General features: G+C 39.6%; 1 protein-coding gene across 1 annotated transcript in view; it reads left to right on the plus strand.

Moving 5' to 3' along the window:
• Nucleotides 1-962: 962 nt before the first annotated feature.
• LOC118823245 (ryanodine receptor 3) overlaps nucleotides 963-20,356 on the plus strand; it is a 282,056-nt gene continuing 262,662 nt past the window's right edge. Inside the window, exon 1 of the mRNA XM_036592700.1 lies at nucleotides 963-1,069. Within this exon, the coding sequence (XP_036448593.1) occupies nucleotides 1,022-1,069 (48 nt within the window). The 5' untranslated portion in view covers nucleotides 963-1,021. The remainder of the gene's footprint in view (nucleotides 1,070-20,356) is intronic.

Genomic DNA, 20,356 nt, shown 5'->3' on the forward strand with positions numbered 1-20,356 from the left:
TCTGCATAACTAAATGGTTAAGATATAACCTCTGTTCTAGAGGAAGTTCATGAGTCTAGATTGTTCACAGCCAGATGTCTGAAGTGTTCAATGCATCTAAAACAGACATGTAAAACTGGGGACATTGTTTTATGATAGCTTTGATGGGCCTTGTCCTAAAACGTATTTTTGAAAACACCATTAAGTCAATTCCCATTATAAAGCAAAACCATTAGGTTTTAATCTTTCCTAGTGGTTTCTAATGGTCCTTTTTTCAGCAGGGCCATTTCACATCCAACCACTCTGTATGACTTTGTTTACATTGCAATGACTGGCTTTTGCAGAAATTTTGAAACGTCGGTGGAATTTCCCTTTAAAAACTAGGCAAGTGGGGCATTCTCAGTCTGCGGTTGCCTACAATAGCGCGAGTACAATAAGAGAAAAGGTCCCTTCAAAGGTTCACAGACTGTTGTGTGTGGCTAATAAAAGAGCTAAGACCTTTCTGCAGGGACAGCTAATAACCAATACGTACAGGAGTGGAACTGGAGAAGTGATCTTCTCGCTGTCTGTGTATTATTTCCACAGTAAAGTTGAAGCAGAAATCTTGAAGCAGTTTGAATCATGTGGCGTGAACGGCACCTTTAAGCTTCATTTGAAGCTCCACGCTCGAACCTGGGCATTAATAACGGTGACAGCGGTGACGTCAAAGACAAGACTAAAGAGCCCGTGTTTTTCTACTGCAAGACCACGTTTGAGCCCAAAACCGCTTCGAGTACCACCGTAGCCCCTCACACACACACATACACGCACATTCTGCTGGGCGAGCAGCAGCTTCCACTCGAGTGGAGCTGAGGGACAGGCTGCAGTAGTAGTGGAGCTCCGGCTCTCCCCCCTCACCGCACACACCTCCTCCTCCCCTACATGGCCGTGGATTTAGCTATGTGCTAATAGCGACAGGAGGAGGCTGAGGAGCGGCCGGCGCGGAGCTGCGAGCCCACGTACGGCGGAGGCTGCCACAGTCCGAACAGGCTCCCGAACAGCCATGGCTGACGGCGGAGAAGGAGAAGACGAGATACAGTTTCTACGGACGGTGAGTGGGCTTCTTTTGCAGGGGGCTTGTAGTCCATGAGGCGGCGGACAAAGGGGGTTCGTATCTGCTTCACTCTAAGGCAGCGAGCATCGTCTCGTGCCGACTGGGGCGCGTGAGGGAACGGCGAAAAAGGCGCGAAATTGGGGTTTGTTTTCTTATTATTACTCAGCTGACAGTTCGCCAAATAGCCATTTGGTGTTCACGTTTGTTCACACAGCTCCAGCCCCAGCGTGCTCTGGTACGGCTGTAAGATCGAAGCTTTCTTCTCTCAGGTCTCTCTGACAGATGTAGGCTGTTTATCACGGGCTGCTCGATTCTTTTGCGCATCGCTTCAGACGAGAAGAGAACTTCTGTTCCGCCGTTTTCCAGAACTGTCGCCTCCTGCAAACCTTGATTTAAGTTTTTAAACGACAGGCTATTTTGTGTTTAGTCTATTAACCTTTGAGTCCTCGGGTTTTGATGTCCTGCAATGCTGAGAAAATCATAGAAACTGATAAAGTTTCCGTTGGTTCCAGATGGTCTCCAGTAGTGATGGTATTTTCTGTTTTCCTAGTGAGTTGATATCACAGGATAAAAGACTCTAATGGTTTAACAGGTGTTCTCTGACTGATTCCAGATGCATTTGACGGTTTCCTAAAGGCATCTAAAGGTGTCCTACAGGAAACTAGTGGTCTCTAATGATAACCATTAAGCCAGTTCTCATTAGACAGCAAAACCATCAGGTTTTAATCCTAATGGTTCTCATGCTAGCAGGGTGAGATAACTAGTTTCTCCTCACACAACACATGCAACACTTCATAGAGCCGTGAAGGTACAAACTAAGCTAAAGCCAGTTAAGTGGAACAGCTGCTAAAATCAAAAAAGAGTAATAGTAGCCTAGTAAGCTTTGTAGTAAAATATATTGCAATTGTTTATTTCTCTTTTTTGACTGAAAACGCAGAAGCATTGCAGGTAAAACTCGTTAGATTATGGTGAGCTGAGAAAGGAATTAGTGTTCTAACAGTACAAACACTTGTTGACTTAGTGTTTATCTCCTTTAACCCTCTGCTAGCCTGAAATAAAACAAGCCATATTCGGAGGGGACACTACTGGGCAATTGGTGAAGGTTTCTATTTATGCACTGAAGTTGGCTGACTGCATCCTGCACCTCATATCGTTGTGGATCTGTTCTTTTCTGTTTTATAAATTAGAAAAAAATATATATAAATATCTGAAATTCTGTTTCACTCTTCCCCAGCCACATCTGGAATTCTTCTTTTTGAGGAAACCAAAAGAGTGACATAAGGGTGGTTGACTGTCCCTCTAAAATTGTTGAAAATGTGTGTGGCAGCAGTCCAGGAAATATATTTGCTAATATTGCACACCCATTATTTTGGCCGACAATGCTTATCTACTGCAATCCATTAGCTGACATAAGTCCACTGATTTTTCTTAGTTTTCCTTTCAGTGCCTATGAAAAGTTTGAAGAGACACAATCACCATAACTCACTGATCATCTACAAGTGATGGCCCTGTTTTTGTCTAAGATAAATCTTTGTGGGACTTTGTACATTGCAGTGTGTTTTAAATCAGCTTAGATCTTGAATCAAAAGTTCTATGGGATGTTAACCTTTGCAGGCATTTCATGGTCTCTTGAGGGAGTTTCGAACAAATCTGGATTTCTCCCTTAAGAGGCTTCCTCAAGTATAGGACAACTACAGTGCAGTAACTCTATGCAGTCTCAACCTTTTGATAACCCAGCACTACTGTGCACTCTTAAAAAAGATGGTTCGTCAAGTGTTCTTTAGTAAAAAAAATGCTTCTATTTAGAACCATGAACACTTGAAGAACCCTCTACATGATTAAATGGTTCTTTGCATCATGAAACTATTCTTCATATTGATGGAGAATGTGCTATAGATGCTTCTATGTAGATCCTTTTTGAAAATGGTTCCCAAAAGGGTTCTTCTTTTGTTGTGATGTCAAGCATTTAACAATAGAAGAATCCTTTTGGGTGCTATATAGAGCCCCTTTTAAAAAGGTTCTGTATAGAACCATCTATAGCTCATTGATGCACATTCTCCATCAATCTGAAGAAGGCTTTTATGATGCAAAGAACCCTTTAATGATGCAAAGTGTTCTTTGAGTGTTCATGGTTCTACATAAAACCATTTTCTTTACTAAAGAACACTTGAGGAACCATCTTTTTTAAGACTATAGAGAAACACACTTAACCCATTCACATCCAACAACTAAGTTCAGTATGATATTTCACTTTTTAGCCAAATGGTTTGATTGATTTGAACAAGTTCTTTGCTCAGAGAACATATGAACTAAAATAAATGTTAAATTACAGATATGGATGGGGTTAATGGCTTCATGTAATGCAAAGCATGTAATTGTGAAGTATATTTCCCAGCAGAACCTTTATATGCACTGCTGCACTGAACTATAATATGTAAATTGTTGCAGCCTCACAAAAGTGGGTCCTGTTCAGATGAACCATTTTTGAATTTGTGCCCTGTTGGAGACAGAAAACACGTGGGTGTCACAAGTTGTATTTTCTTGCAGTGTTGTAGTACAGTACTCTGCCCAATTACTGCAGGCTAACTCTGTGATCTCTCCTAACAGCCCTCATTTCCGATGCATCTTCACAGCCTCTGTGTCTCTGAAATTGCAGTAGGCCTACACTTCGAGTTCTTTTGTGTTGATGAGTTTTAGTTCTAAATCTTGTAGATACGTTTTAAATCTTGCGTAAGTCTGTGGTTTGTAATAAATGTCATTTTTGCATATCTAGCTCAGCACTGTCTGCATCAGAAATGAAGAGAGAAGTGAGTCACGGTTTAATGTGTGAACTAACCACAGTTGCTGGAGGCTCTTGACTCCACACAGGATGTGTGAAGGGAGGGATGCAGACAGCAGAAGAGCTCTTCTCATCCTACAGATTCACCCACTGCCTTTTTAAACCTTCTTACAGTAAGCTGGGATGTTGCTATAGTATAAACGTCTGGAACAAGGCTGGCTTTCTGCACGGTTATTAACCCTACAAGAACCGCAAGGACCAGTATATGAATCTATAATGCAATATTTTACTCTCGTAACCATATAAACTACATATTACATTCATAGTAGTAATAAAGTAGTAATAAAATTAGTTAAGCACTAATCATAATGCGAGAAAGCACAAAATATAGATCAGATCTTGTGAAAAGGTTGTTGTTAGCAATGTTAGCTAAAGCATTATCTCATAAACCTGAGTTTTGTGATATTTTTCCTAGAAAGAGTGAAGATTGCTAACACATGCACAGACACGCAGACACACACGGACACTCGTGGTCCTTGATAATGTAATTCATCTCTTTTTTTACAACAGTTTAAGTCAAATAAATGAGTCAGTTTGAAAATTACAACAGTCAAAATAGGACAGTGAAAAATGAAGCTGGCATTAAGGTACTTTTTATTTTGACAAGTCAATTTTAGACTCTTTTAGGCTCTTGTCCAGTGCCCACTGGAAATCTGGTGAATTTTGGGAACATAATCCTCTATAAAACTACACAGCTCACATAAAGAATATTAGGATTAACTGGAAGGACAGTGAGTTTGAGTACAGATTTTATTGAATACTGAAGGCATATTACTATAAAGCATGGCTGCACAAACCTTCTTCTGAAGATCTACCCTCATACGATGATTAGTGCAACCCTAACTTATCACACCTGCTTCTAAATTTTGGGATTTACTCAAGTAGGAATTGTGATATTTTCATGTACTCATCAATACCAATACATAAACTTTTAAAAACGTAGAAACCGGGACTACATTCACCTGGATTAGTAGGGGAAATTATAGCATTTATTTCCATGGGGCTACGAATGCAGTAAAAGTAGTAAAACACAGACACAGCAGTCAGCATCACCAGCATTCGTTTTTTCTGGAATACAATAAATATCCAAAAATCTGCCTAATGCTGATATTTTAAAAGTGAATATCAGTATGATTACAATATTTTTGTGTATCCCCACTAAACTTCACATGTTTCTGAGTTCTTTGATCAGGTAGATCAGGTGTGTTAGACTAAGGCTGGAGCTGGTTGACTAAATAACCAGCAACGGGATTGGGCATCAATGCAATAGAGAGATCAGTGAATGAGGATGAAATTCACAATTAATTCGCAGAGTGTGCGCAGACTCCCTCTAAGACATGTGAAGTCACGCATTGGTTGGTGTCTAAATGTCCTTGGAGGAGACAGCCGACCCACTCAGATTTTAAGTGCATTTGTGTATGCCTGATTGCTTTCCTCTTGGTCCCCGAACTATGGATGGCACGTGGGCTCCCAGCTGTAGAACACACCTGTGCTTCATCGACAGTGTGTTTACTGGCATGTGTCTTGGGAGCTCTGCTGACCAAGTGTTGATATGCATCTGATGGAGCTCAGCTTTTTAGGCTGTTTTGACTCTAATCCATATCACACTGTCTAAATCAGATCTCAGCCTTCACTTTCTCATCTTTCTGTTCTTCCTCAAGCAGGGTGATGTTCTCACTGCTATCTCTCCCAAGCTTCATGATAATATCTATTCCTCAGAGCTATCATGAGCGGTGGAAGCTGTAAATCCATCATTTATGCCTATGGCTATATGTGCAATACAAGTTTCACTATTGAGGAGAAAAGCTCCCTGAAAATGATGCATTTATGCATAAAATGACATTACCAGCGGATAGCTGCGCATTCATTGGCTGGTGATCTGACTGGGCTTGCTGTAGCCTCCACTCATAGATCAGAAGATGGCTTCCTGCCTCACCTTCAGTAGAGGTCAAACATCAGTGCTCTAAGCTGTGTGCTACATCTGCCATGCTGGAAAGAACCTTCCTTGGGATCTTTTGAGGAATACTGAACTGTTTTACAAGCTAATCTCCATCTGTCACATGTGTAGCTTACGGTCAATTACAACAGACAATAATTTTGATCCGAACAAAAAATCTGTTGACTGGAAACACATTTACAATAGATGGCAATAGGCAGGTGGTGAAGCAGACGCCTGTTGGCTTTTAAAGTGCGTTTTGAGAAAATGTCTTTAAGCATCCTTTTCTAAGTTCATGGAACTGTTTTGAAATTGTTATCCGTGGTAACTGACAGTACATCACAAATGTGGCAGATTGAGATGAAGTTGAAAAATGTACTTTTACGGTGTTTGGGGCCTTTGAGTTGCAAAGTGCCACTGCTCCTTTAAGAAACATGCCAGCTTGTTGCATTTCTCCACAGGGGGCAGCAGCTGACTGGTTGGTTCTGGGAAGGGGTTCAGAGCTCTGTTTGTTTGTGTGTGTGTAGAGATTGCAAAGCAGGTATGCCTTGTGGTGCAGAGTGAGACTGCAACAGGCATTCTCTAGCAGCAGTGTCGACTATACAGCACAGTCGAAGTCTGCTCAGTGTAGCAGTTATTCAGCATCTTTGTACCCCACTATACTTTAGACCCCCGCTTTCTTGCCTCTGTCTGTACCTTTCTTGTAAACACATGGACACACTCATATACAAATATTTACACCCTCTTAAAGTGTAATATATCTGCTGATTCTCTGAACAGAATCCAAATGCTGGTTTTCCTAATCCCTCACATCCATGTATTTATCTTATGTGAATACACAGACTCCATAGCAAATGTCAGTAGAGTTCAACACTGGCATAGAGCCCTGAGATTATTGACAGTTGAGGTATTAACTGAATGTTATATTTTTAATCGTCTGCTTTTGTAACAGACTTGTATTGATAGAATATGCTGTTCTTATTTAACTGAATGGTAAAATATGCCAGCCGTGACTGTGATTTCACTTTTTTCTCTATTTAATTTTTAAAAATCTTTCATTTATTGGCAGACACAACTGTTTCCAGTGGTGAACTATGACTATTAGTGTTAGGCCTTTTGTTCAGGCCACACATTTCAAAACCTGGTCAAAAAAGAAAAAAAGGAAAAAGAAAGGGGAAAAAAACACCTCTATGATATGACCACTCCTATGGAGTGCTAATACTATATTAGTACTGAGCTAATGGTAATTCACATGAACATTTTGGCCCATTAACATAATTTGCTATTACCTGTTTCTAACAGCTGACTGACTCTTGGTTTAATTTCAGTCCTGGAGGGTTGGGATCCAGCACAGTTTGATGATTTCCATGCTCAAACACACTGGATTCAACTTGATCTTCTTATTATCAGGTTTACTAGGTATCTTTGAGCAGGGAAAACATTGAACTGTGCTGTGCACCAGCCATCCTGCACTGAAATTGCAGAACCCTGGCCAAGAGTGATATTTTTTCTCATGAAAATGTTCCTACTCATTAGAAATCAACATGTGATTGGTTGATTGCACAGTCAGTTTCTAATTATGTTAGTGGTTAATCTGACACATTAGGCCTTCTTTTCACCTCCTGAAGGCCTAACCAATGGGAGAGATCATTTGACTATATCTACGTAGTTACTACAGGGGGCAAAATCTTGACTGGACAATTTTCTGTTGGCTGTTTCATAAATTTAACCCTTTTGTTTCCAACCCAAAATTAAAAATTGTATTGGATTATTACTACAATACCTGCAGATTTTAAATACAAGATAGATAGATATTTTAAATTTTTTTTTATTATTTAACAGACATCATTAGGTCTTCTCTAAAGGCCTAGAAGACCCTGAGGATTCCCCACTATTTCCATGTGCCATGTATCAGACATTTGTAAAAGCGCAGATTAAGCATGGATTCTAGTCAGCTCCAGACGACTATCACACAGCCTGCTCTTTGTCTTCATTCACTTTCTGCAAGTCATCAGCACAGGTGAAAGTATCTGTTTGTGTTGTCCGTCGGCTGTTCCCTGCAAACCTCTGGTGTCCAGAACTGCTCACACACAGCGCAAGTTGATTCGCTTCCTGGGGTGTGGAAATCTGACAGCTCTGATATTAGTGTTAACAGTGAGGTAGTGGGCTGACCTCAAAGCAACGAGGAGAGCTGTTCTGGCCCCTGTTAGATTGGCCTTCTCGCAGACTGACAGCAAGATAGGTGATTTGTACAAGTTATGCGTGTGTGTGCTCCGTTATCTGACGGATGCTGAGACAGGAGATGGAAGAAGCCACAGCCCAACCCTGCGGGGTGAATATCAAGCACTTTTCTTGCGCCAGCAGCTACTAAGCCATCAGCTATGGTGAAAGAAAGGGCAGTGTGTAAATGTGACTAATCCACTGTGGCAGGTCTCAGAACAGCAGACTTTGCCCTCCTGACCTGACCTGGAACTCCAGTGAGATGCTTTGGGCATATACATTCTGTTTAAAGGGGAATTACAGCGATTTTTCAAAATATCTGCATGTATAAAACCATAGGTTATTCAGGGTGGTTTGATGTGAACGTTCCATTTCAGAGAAACTTACCAAGTCAGAATTGTCCACAGTGGTGGTGATAGGAACCAGCCATCCAAAGCGTGTAATACCTTTAAAAGCTATCTCACAGAAATGGTGATGTATACGCTGCCTGATGCCGGAAAGGTTTTTCATGACAGTTTTGAGAAGGCCTAAAACATACACTATATATCCAAAAGTATGTGGAAACCTTCTTAATTATTGAATTCTGGTGTTTCAGCCACAGCCATTGCCAACAGGTGTATAAGATTAGGCACATACAATCTCCACAGACAAACTTTGGCAGTATTATGAGTCATACTGAAGAGCTCAATGACTTTAAACTATCATAGGATGCCACAAGTCCATTCATGAAATTTCTGCCCTAGTAGATCTGCCCTGGTCAAAGGTAAGTGCACTCATTATGAAATGGAAGCATCTAGGAGCAACAGATCAGCTACCAAGTGGTAGACCACACAAACTCACAGCCACCGAGTTCTGAAGTGGCTGAAAAGTCTATAAAAATCACATATTCTCCAAACTGCCTCTGGAAGCAACACCAGCACAAGAATTGTGCATTGAGAACATTATAAAATGTGTTTCCATGGCTGAGTGGCTGCAGACAAGGATGGATGAAACTGGTTTTGATGTATGCCAGGAGAACGCTATCTACTGGAATGCATAATGGCAACAGTAAAGTTTGGTGGAGGAGGGTTAATGAAAAGGGAAGGCAAATAATGGGTAATGTAAATGCTGCAGCATACAAAGACATTTTAGACAATTATATGCTTCTGACTTTGTGGCAACAGTTTGGGAAAGGTCCTTTCCTGTTCCAGCATTACTGCACCCCTGTGAACTAAAGGAGGTCCATAAAGACATGGTTTAATGAGACTGGTGCGGAGGAACTCCAGTGACCTGCACAGAGCCCTGACCTCAACCCTATTGAATGCCTTTAGAATGAATTTTGGGATGATTTAATTCTTCAAGGGTGATGTAAGCCAAATAGTCCCCAAAGAATACAATTCAGATTTCCATATGTACATTACTCAGGTGTTTGCAGATAGTAAATAAAATGGCTGCATTTGTGTTGTAAAAATTGTTACCCCTGGTTCCTGTCAGCACCACTGTAAAGAAATCTGAGTCAGTAAGTTTCTCTACAATGAAACATTTTGCATCAAACCACTCTGTATAACTTTGTTTACATTGTTTACATTAAAACAAACACATCTCCAACAGAGGCCTGCAGGAGCTTCTAACCCAAGCATGTGAAATCATCTTGCACCTAGACTGGGCTAGTTTTTTCCTATCTTGGCTCTTCAGTTGTTTTTGTGACTGGAGATAAATGCACTGATCTGGTCTCACACTGGGAGCAGTATAGAGAGGGCAGAGTTTCTTAGAGGGATCCGTTTCTCTTTCGTCTGGACTTGCAGCTCCGATGAGCTCTGGATGTATTCTTGTCTTAGGATGTGCTGAGCTGTTGGAAGGGGTGTTATGGAACCTCTTCGGCACTCGAGACCCACCCACACGCTTACACAAACTGTGAAAAATCGAGTGCTGTTAGTGGGAGCTTTCCAGCTGTTTGAAATCATCACTCGTAAATGTATCAAATGTGCACACAATATACAAGTTTCCAGTAGCATGTGGGTAGGCCTCCTCTGTGTAAATTACACGTCTCTCATATCTAGCTTTTTATTGGAAAAAAAGGCTGCTGCCTACCCAAGCATATTTGATGACTAGCGAGCTCTTGGGAGCCCGTTTTCCCCTGTGTGGACGATTATCCAGGTCAAAAACTACAAGCCAGATCTCTATAACTGCAGTCAGCTTCTACTGATTGCCCTTACTGTGTTCAAGGGGATGATTTATATTGTTTCAAAAATTGAATACCAAGTGCTGGAATGTAGGAGTGTGAGTATGGATTAGTGTAGGACAGGGGTCTAAAACTCAAATTGCCTTGGGTCTCACAGGCTACATGAGACCCCTGGTGTAGGACCTTATTATTAATACAGTTCATTTTTGCTCCTGCTTTTATAGACACAAGAGGCAAATTCTTGAGCTTTGAAGGATATCAGTACCAAGGCCCACTAGTCTCTCAGTTTGTATGTATTCAGCAGAAGTTTAGAATTTAGTGCATGCAATGTAGAGCTATGTACTAAGGGCAATGATTAATACATCATATCTATGAAAGGAGCATTTTACAAACATTGTAACTGTAAATGGTCTCTCAAAAGGTGACATTATTTCTTACGTAATGAGATGGAACTTTTCTCTTATTCTATTTTAAAATAAGGTAAATGTGTAATCGTAAATCACATGAATCACAGTTTTTAAGGGTACAGAATAAGGAACTGTTCATCATGTATATCAAATAAGTAAGCATATATGTGCATTGCAACTTGCAGGTGTAATGTTGCTTTTCATTGTAGACCATTGTTAATAAAGGCTTGAATCGGTCAGCCTGATTAATTATGTGATCTGCCATGTACAGATGCGGAGACATTTGTATTATCCCAGTCCCAGTATTAAATGTGTCAACTTTTCCAAGTTTGCTTTTCTAAACTTGTATTTACAATTGTACGTGTATTTCTCAGAAATGATTTTTACCTCCCAATTTTGTCAGTGGAGTATTAATTATGTCATGGGTTTTCCTGTCGTGGCTTGTTCGCCCTCCTTCCTAGTTATTTCTAGTCTTGTCATGTATACAAGAACCCCTTATGTTTTCTTTCCTTTTTTTCTGGTTTTGCGTCAATCTGTTTATGAACACATCTGCATTAATTTTGTTTGTTTTTAATGCTTTTTTTGTACTCTTTTAATAAAATTAATGACTCATATTGACACCCTGCCTCAACCCCTCCCATTATCTGTGGGATTACTTAACTCTTCACTCTTTTAGCTATATGAAATGGAGGTCTAGTTTGTCCTGCAAGCACATTTTAGCAGAAAAGCTTTTTCTTTAATTCAGCTCCATGAAGTTGGAGACTGACAGATGCACCTCATGTGGAATTAAGCCAACAAACAGAGCGCTAGACTGCCCACTGAATGCTCTAATGATCTATTGATCCTCCACTAAATGAAGAAATTTCCTTGACCACTGTCAGTGTCATAGTACAGCAAGCAGTGCTACCTGTCTCAGTAATCAGATTGATTGCTATGTGTTACTATTGTGCAGTTCAAACAGAAATGCCTTGTGCTACGAGATCATTTTGTTGTGGACAGACTTGGACGTTTATTCAGTTCGGGATGTGTCATTTGTATAGAATGGAAAATTCTGTACAGTTGTTGATAATTGTAATTGTCTTTATTAGATTGCAATTTTTGGGAGCAGTATGTGCTGTAAATTTTCTTTTAAGACAGCCATGATTACTCAATTAAATGTTTATTTGATTAAATATTTTGATGACAGTTTTCAAAGTTTTCATAGTGTCAGTTTAGAATATGTAGGCAGAAGCAGACAAATATTAAAAAGCTATGGCCACTAGAGGCACCAAGCCAATCCTGTAGCCAACATTAGAGATATAAAAACATGTTTATCACATGTATATACATATATGATGTAGAAGAGTCCTTGATTTTATGATATCGCCAGCCGGATTGTAGATTGTCCAATACTTCAGTACTGCTGACCTCCATCTTTGTCTGACTTTGATTAATAAACTCTGCAGGTTTGTAACTGGGATCACTGAAGATCACTGCACTACAGCATTGCTTGTGTTTCAGCCGTGCTTTTGAATGTTGTGTTTTCTAAATTAGTTATATCTGGTAAAGCATGAATACATGGTGTCTTCCTGATGTGGAAACTGATGACATGCTTGACAGAACATTCTTCTCAAAATCGTACTCCAGCCACATGCTTTCTAATTTTTTTGGCAGTCATCATCGTTATCTGATTCTTTTTCATTGCTAGTGCTGCCACCGGCAGTGGAGCTATATTCAGTAATCCAGCTATCATGGCAGGCTGTGAAATGCTAGAAAGAAGTTAGAAGCCATTCTAGAAAAAAGCTCTAAAAAGATGTCACTTGTTGTCATGCTAGCTGTCACGGTAGTAACTTTAGCATTACAGTTGGGAAATTACTACAAAATCAATGCATAAGAGGGTGAAAAGTAGTTGTTTTGTTAATAATGATGGATATTTGCAAATGTGTGACAATTCAAGCTCTGCATTTTTAGGGACCAAACTGAAATGAAAAGCGGGGCCAGGGTTTTGGGCCATAGGCAGTGTTGAGCCTGCGGCAGGACATTCCTGACACTTGCTGGAGTAAATGCAACAGTAGCACTATGAGTGCAGACTGAGTTGCTTTTCTATACTGTAGACCAGATGACAAAGGCTTGGGGTTCACCACCTCACACATCAGCTTCTGGACATGTACCAGCGATGCTGCCGTGGGAGTGCCCTGTCCTCAAGTTCTGCTTGCGACTGCATTACCCTCTACAGCGTCAGCGTCACTCATCTCTGGAATACCTGCATATGAAATGCTGGTCATAAATCACATTCCAGGTTGGGTTCCAGCAATATAAGGCTTGTACCTATAAAGTTAGCACAAGACGTTCTAATGCAGAATGTTTCTGTGGATGTGAACTCCTGCACTTTTCAAACTATTCTGCATTGTCAGGGTTTCTGCCACTTTTTCAACTTAACCTTCTACGTAGTGATACAATGATTCATTTGTTTTTTCTTGATGCATCATTTATAATTCACACAGAAGGTAATGAAGTTAGCTGAACGCGCTGCGCTTCAGCCCTGCCAATCAGAGACTTTTTTGCTTTATCTCATTGTGCTCCCACCTTAACCCATCAGTCAGTCTGTTTTCACATAGATAGCATTTTAACCTGCTTATGGGCCTTGGGGCCACAGTTGGTCATGGGCTTTATGGGTGTAGTGAAAATCTATAAAATGAGTAGAACTCAACATGACACAACTAAGGTTCTTCCTGACTGATGTGGACAAATTACACCAGATTTAATAAGCATGGAAAGAGGGAGTCACATTGCTAACAATCAGCAGATCCCCCGCTTTATGTCACCACACTCCAAACAACAGACAGTGTCCAAAAACGCAAAATAAATGTTTTTATGAAAGATGTTGCCACCAGTCAGCGACCTCCAGCACTGCAGTTCGTCATCTCTGCTTTACTGCACTAACTTAAACCCAGAACTAGAGCAACTAAAGCAATGGATTAACTCAGCTAATGTCACAAGCCTAGTCACATTTCACCTTGTACCTTTTATCTTGAGAACAGTGAGTTTGTGAAGCGTAAATTAGCTGATAACCAAACATGATAAATACACTACATTTGTCCAAATTTAAGATAGAAAAAGTTTTATTCATTAAAACTGTACAAGGCACAGTAAGGTAGAATTTAAAATGTAAATCTTCGACTTGAGGTCATATATGCTATGTCTGTGCTCTGTCACACTGTCTGTGGCACTTCTCTGCTGGTGTGCAGCAAACTTTACTCAGTAGAACCATTAACATCACCAAAACAATGAAAGTTTGTTTGCCAAGTGCCAAATGATCCCTTTTCCTCAATTTAAACACTGCAGAACTGTTCAGATTGTTTACATTGCAACTTTAACAAGTGTCAAAGCAATTTAGAGCATATTCCTTTGAAATCACTTTTGTTGTAATAAACAGTACAGAAGTTGCCTGAGAAATATTAGGGAGTCTTGTAGTGAAATATACATTATGAATATCATGCTTCATTATAGTAAATCTTAAAGGGGAACAGAACCATTTTTTCAAAATGTATACATAATTACATCATTAAGATGTAAACAAAAAAAGTCATACAGAGTGCTATGGTGTGAAATGGTGCATTGTTTAGAAACTTTTTTTACAGTGACGTTGGTGGGAAACAATGTCTGCAATGCAAATATAGCCATTTTACTTACTTTCCAAAATGATTGCATTGCCATATGAGTTTTTAAAAATTATTGCAAAACAATGTCTTTGGCATCAGGCAGCATACTCATAACCAGCACATGTAATAGCTTCCTGTGAGGGAGCTTTTAGAGGCATTAAAGTCTTTGAATGTCTGGTTCCTATCACCACTATTTTGAACAATTCTGAGTCAGTAATTTTCTCTAGAACAGAGCAAACCACTTTGAATTACTTTGTTTACATCTTAACAATTTAATTATGCAGACATTTTGAAAATCAGAATTCCCCATTAAAGGTGCTTATACTGCTGAAATGCAATTGCCTAATCAAATCTCTAGTATGTTGAACCAGTTTGAATCATTCTTAATTCACAAAAATAGTTTTTGAATCAAATCAGAAAACGGTGAATCATGAATCGAGTCGATTCACTGTCAGCTCAAAGATTTGCACCCCTACTTCTACATTTTAACATTCAGCGTTTTTTTTTGGATACATAACCTTTTGTGAAAGGTTACAGTGTTGAGCATTTGTCTACAAAAACTGGCCTTGCTTTAATTCTGATGCGCATCTTGATGATTTAATTTTTTTTTTCTCAAGTATTACAACTGCATTGTATGTGAGAGCAACTCTCTACACAGCTTGTAGCTTTATGTATACATTACATGCAACAGTGGCATTACTGTGAGTGTGATTTGACATGCCCAAACTACTTGTCAGCCATTGAGAGCCCTGTGAAGTAGTCATAAATAAAGACAGATTACTCCAGACTTGCTGTCACTGACAGGAAAATGAAACGACTCCAGATCACATTTTATGGGTGTTGAGTTTGTCTCTGTGTGTTCCCCTCACTGAACCAGCAGGGCCTGGGTTTCATATGTGCACACTATGGTTATGTGGGATGTAAGGTGGGTGCTGAGGGATTATCATTGCTGATCATGATCAAGTCAATCATAGACCGTAGCTACTTTTTACCAGCTATTTTTTCCAATTATTGAAACATTTTACTCGTAGCACTATAACATTCACAAATGCCGATTCCTCAGTCTTCAAACTGCATGAAACCGCAATCATTTTTGCATTATTTCCCACAAAATTACTGAAGCCCTATACATATGTGTATGTATATATATATATATAAATATATATATATATATATATATATATATATTAGGGCTGGGCGATAAAACGATAACGATAAGTATCGCGATATAACTTTTCCTCGATAGAGCGATAAGACAGGTTCGATAAATGTTCGATATAATACACCATTCTCACACTTCCACGTTTTAGCGAAAGCCCTGGTGGCGTTTTCTACTGCAAGGAAAGCGACACTACTCTGCTGTCGCCAGGAGAGGGCGCACTTCAGAATTTTTCGACTTGATTAGAGAGGGAGGGGGCCACGAGTAAAAAATGGGTCGCCAAATATACTTTAGCAACGGCTGAAACGTGGAGTTTATACATTCCCTGTCTGAGTGGATGTTATCGGCGATCTGTTCTCCTGTGACCGAGTGTGAGTGACGAGGTCAGTGGTGTAACTGTACTGTCCTACAGCGGACTCAACTCTTTCCGTGCATCCTAACAACTTTAGTGGTATTAAATCACGTCTACAGCGCCGTGTTACAGCGCCAAACCGTCATATTTTAGTATTAGTGCATTCTCGAGCAACGAAAGTGAAAGAAAGACGTGGGTTCATGTTCGAAAGTAAACTGAGGAAGCTGTGAGGCATTGGAGAGCGGGAGAGCACTATCTTTCCAGGCTAGCTGTTTTTAGCTGCTGGCTAACTTGAAGCAGTGCTCCGGCACAACACGGTGAATTGATGATATGGTAGATCAAACAAGACACAAAATCACCGCTTTCAGTTTAAACATACCTAAAAGGAGGACTCTGTTTGTCTGGTATGAGAGATTCACACCGCAGATAATGCTTTTGCACAGCGAACGTCAGATATACTGCGGTTCACCCCTTAAACTACTGCGATAGCATAGAGAAATCCAGTCGTCGCTAGCTGGTGTCTGAATACTGTGATCTGCTCTGACATGGATGTGGTAGGAGTGACAGCAGTGACCTCGCGAACCGAGCTGACGTTGTTGAGAAACTAAAGAGTTTAGCACTGTTGTTGGCCACTTGTTTAGCATTTGTAACGGGGTAGCCGAGCGCTCGTCACCAGACAGCTAAAAATAATCTGTTTTCTTTCTTAAATCATGACTATTACAAAAATTGCAGCTGTGCTTTTAAAGCTGATAAAAACAGCTCAGAAACTCTCTCCCACTCTTCCATGACAGAATAGTGAAATGTTCCACTGTTTGCCGAGTGTTTGTCATGATCGGACCATAAGTGATAGTTTAAAACCACAATTAACCACCCAGGAGCAAATTCAGCTTTCAAACGTGAAAGAAATCATGATTTGACATTTATCGCGATATGTATCGATATCGAACAATATGAATTTTGTTTATCGTGATAACGTTTTTGGCCATATCGCCCAGCTCTAATATATATATATATATTAGGGCTGGGCGATAAAACGATAACGATAAGTATCGCGATATAACTTTTCCTCGATAGAGCGATAAGACAGGTTCGATAAATGTTCGATATAATACACCATTCTCACACTTCCACGTTTTAGCGAAAGCCCTGGTGGCGTTTTCTACTGCAAGGAAAGCGACACTACTCTGCTGTCGCCAGGAGAGGGCGCACTTCAGAATTTTTCGACTTGATTAGAGAGGGAGGGGGCCACGAGTAAAAAATGGGTCGCCAAATATACTTTTGTATTTAAACAGTGCTTTGCCAGCTGACGATTGTTAGTTTTCAACTATCACACTTCTTAAAGTCAGATAAACAGCAGAAACTTAAAGTCTAATATTATTATTGTAGCACTGGTGGGTGGAACTACCCAGAAATCTGTTTCAGTTAATTAACACTATTTTTCATTAGTTTTCCTTATAAAAAAGTTTTTTTTTCCTTGTGTTATTTATGTTGTTGTCATGCTAAAGCTTATGATTGGATTCATTTTACATAGTTTTGTTAAATTACTTATGATGGTATTTTAGGTTGTAATTCCACCATCAGAATTTCAGAAATTAGTGGTTCACTATCTACAACATTTTTGCAGATAAATTGCCAGTCGTCAGTATTGGCCAATATTATTGGATAAATCCTGCTATGTGCACCTTTGTTGGTCTCTTGAAGGAGCAATAAGTGATTTTCTGCTTTAAATTATAAAACAACCAGTATGGCGTTCGGCATAGGTGATATGTAGTGTCTATACAGTGTTGTGGATAGGGGATGATTGCCCTCTCCTCATTTGATAGTTTACAGAAAGTCTAATAAGAAATATCAGTGTCACTCATAACATCAGAGTCAAATTGGTAACTGTAAGAAATGCTTGTTTTTGGAATCTGTTTAGTCAATAACTGATACGGCTGTGATCATAACCAGTTTAGACAGTAACAGTTATCTGTCCTAGTAATATTATGTAATGTTTGCTGGAGATCAGGCTATTTCCCTGTCAATACTATCACTTACATTTGAAGCTGATGTGGCTGAGAAAGTGTCAGATTGACAGCAACACAGTTTAGTGACTAATTTATTCTTTCTGAAGAGCAATCACTATTACATCAGCACTAAGTGCTGTAGAGTGGAAACTAGAGTCATATGGATGACTTCTCTTTTAGATTGATCAAAGCATTCGCTCCATATGCAGCAGAAATGCTTTGTAGGCCAACACATATGCTAATACATGCTAATAATACCGTTATACTTCAATGTATAGTTATTCTTGTAAAAAATAAAAAGCGAAACATTTTGGTCAAGTCAACAAAGCCTGACAACAAAGTATTTGACTCTACATTTCCAGCAGAAAACAAGCAACAACAGCATCACTCTGAAGTCCTCTGTCCTTCATGAGGGCCTTCCAGCTGGAAAATGTGACTGATGTTTACTCTGCTTCTGGTTCTTTGCTGGTCTCTTAGTTTTCCTCCTTTGTTTATTTTGCGTTTTTAATGTGGCCTAACGTTACTTGTTGCCCCCCCCCCACGTTTCAGCTTGTAAAGAGCAGTGATAATCCTCCATGATCATTTTTCCTGTTCAGTTTTCAGCAACACGCAGCTGACCTGTCAGGTACTGCATTGAATAACCTTTGGGAAATGACTAGTATAACCTTAGCAGCTTCAACCAAAGAGCAAGCAAATCCTTTTCTTTTATGGTGAGTTTGCCCAGCTGTTGTCACATGATCTAAACATGGCCTTGCCCATGTATGGACCCTGTGCTACATTATAATGGGTTATACAGGCCTATGAAAGAAACTGAGTCTTTGACTCGTGTGAGTCTAAATTATGAAAGAAACAAAAAGACAGATCTCTTTTATCTCTTTGTTGTCTTTTTTTGGACATAAACATTGCTTATTGCTCCTTTAATTGTTTTGGTTGAGTGCCTCTGCCTCCTGTCTATGTTTCAGAAAGCTGGGCAGTGTAAATATAACATGCATTTTTAAAACTCAACAATGAATTTTAAATGTTCATAAAAAGCAACCGCAAAACACAATAAAGAAAATGAAGATAATTCAAACTGAGTTGAGGCTGTTAGTGCTAGCTGTAGTCATTAGTTCTGATCCTAGCTCGAGTAACCGTGCTTGTTACACAAGTGCTGTGCTGTAATTAGTGGCCTTTTTGTGTGTGATATTTCAAGCATGTCAAGTTTCTTCCATTATCCTCTACTGGCCGATCTTTCCCACCCTTGACATTTAAAAAAACAGCTCTGTTGCCAAAGAAACGCTGCTGTAGAAGCGGTACCTGCAGTCTGTGCTGTTTGGTCTGCTGTGCTCTCTCTCTCACTCCTACACAGACAGCAGCACTCCATAGGGAAGAGGCTAACACATTTTAGCATCTCAACTCATTTTGCTTAGGTTATACCCATAGAGAAATCTACCATCAATACTGCGACTACTATATGACATAACACAGAAGACACAATACAGTAGTGGTGGGCTGTGGGATGATATGTTAGCATTATTGTGCAGTAGCATATAGCACAATACACATTTCAGAGGAAACTTAAACCAATTACAAAGGGCCAGTGAACAACAATGACCGCTGTATAGCAACTATATAAACTGCATAGTAACAAAAATTTGATTGGATGTCACGCTATTATGCATTTATCTTATTTTAGTAATTTTATTTAACCAGCTGCTTGATTTTTCCCCCTGAACATCCATAAAGGGGCATCCCAGCTTAAAACCAGAGTTTAATATGTTATTTGAGACATTATGCAGCAGTTTTATGTACTTAAGCTTTATCAGTTAGACAGAATTCACAACTTTGTCATTAATTTCTCTCCATTGTAGTGCTGATTTGAAAACTGCAGTTATACGCAAGAGTGCAAAAATATTTGGCTTTCCAGCAGTAACATTAGCTACCAACATCTGATTTCCTTCTGCTTTCAACAGCTTAAAAAAAATCAAAACAGTCTGTGCTTCCCAAATATCCACACCAAAGCAATTGTAGTGCCTCCCACCTTCAAGACATCACTAGAAAGGATTTTCCTTGTGTTTAATCTGGGAAATCTTACTTTAGAGAGCCACTGTGGGATACAAATAGGCCTGTTTACAGGGCATGTAGCAATGGATCATTTTGGCCTGACTGTCCCTTTAGATATTTTCAGAATTGTCATTTTGGAAATATTGAATTAAAAAAAGCTTTATACTTATAGTTGTCATAGCCTTTTTTTTAAATGTGATACTCCTGTTTTGCTGGTGCATTTATCTTTACAACATATGTGACATGAAAAATCCTCAGATATTCTGATGCAATATTTTTGCCACCCTTACAATATAGCTGATGACAGTCTTCTTTGAGCTTGATATACATAGAGTGGGGTCCCAAAGTCTGAGATCACATTGAAGCTCTGGGATTTTTTCGTTTAAACCAAAAGAAACAACACAATGTTACAATTTTGAAATATTTAAAATAAAGAAAATATGAGACACTGACCATGTTGAAGCCTTTGGACAAAAAGGTCATTTTTTTAGTCTTATCTCTTCCGTTAAAGCTCGTGTTC

This window comes from Colossoma macropomum, unplaced genomic scaffold (genome assembly GCF_904425465.1).
Source record: "Colossoma macropomum unplaced genomic scaffold, Colossoma_macropomum, whole genome shotgun sequence".
Lineage (NCBI taxonomy): Eukaryota > Metazoa > Chordata > Actinopteri > Characiformes > Serrasalmidae > Colossoma > Colossoma macropomum.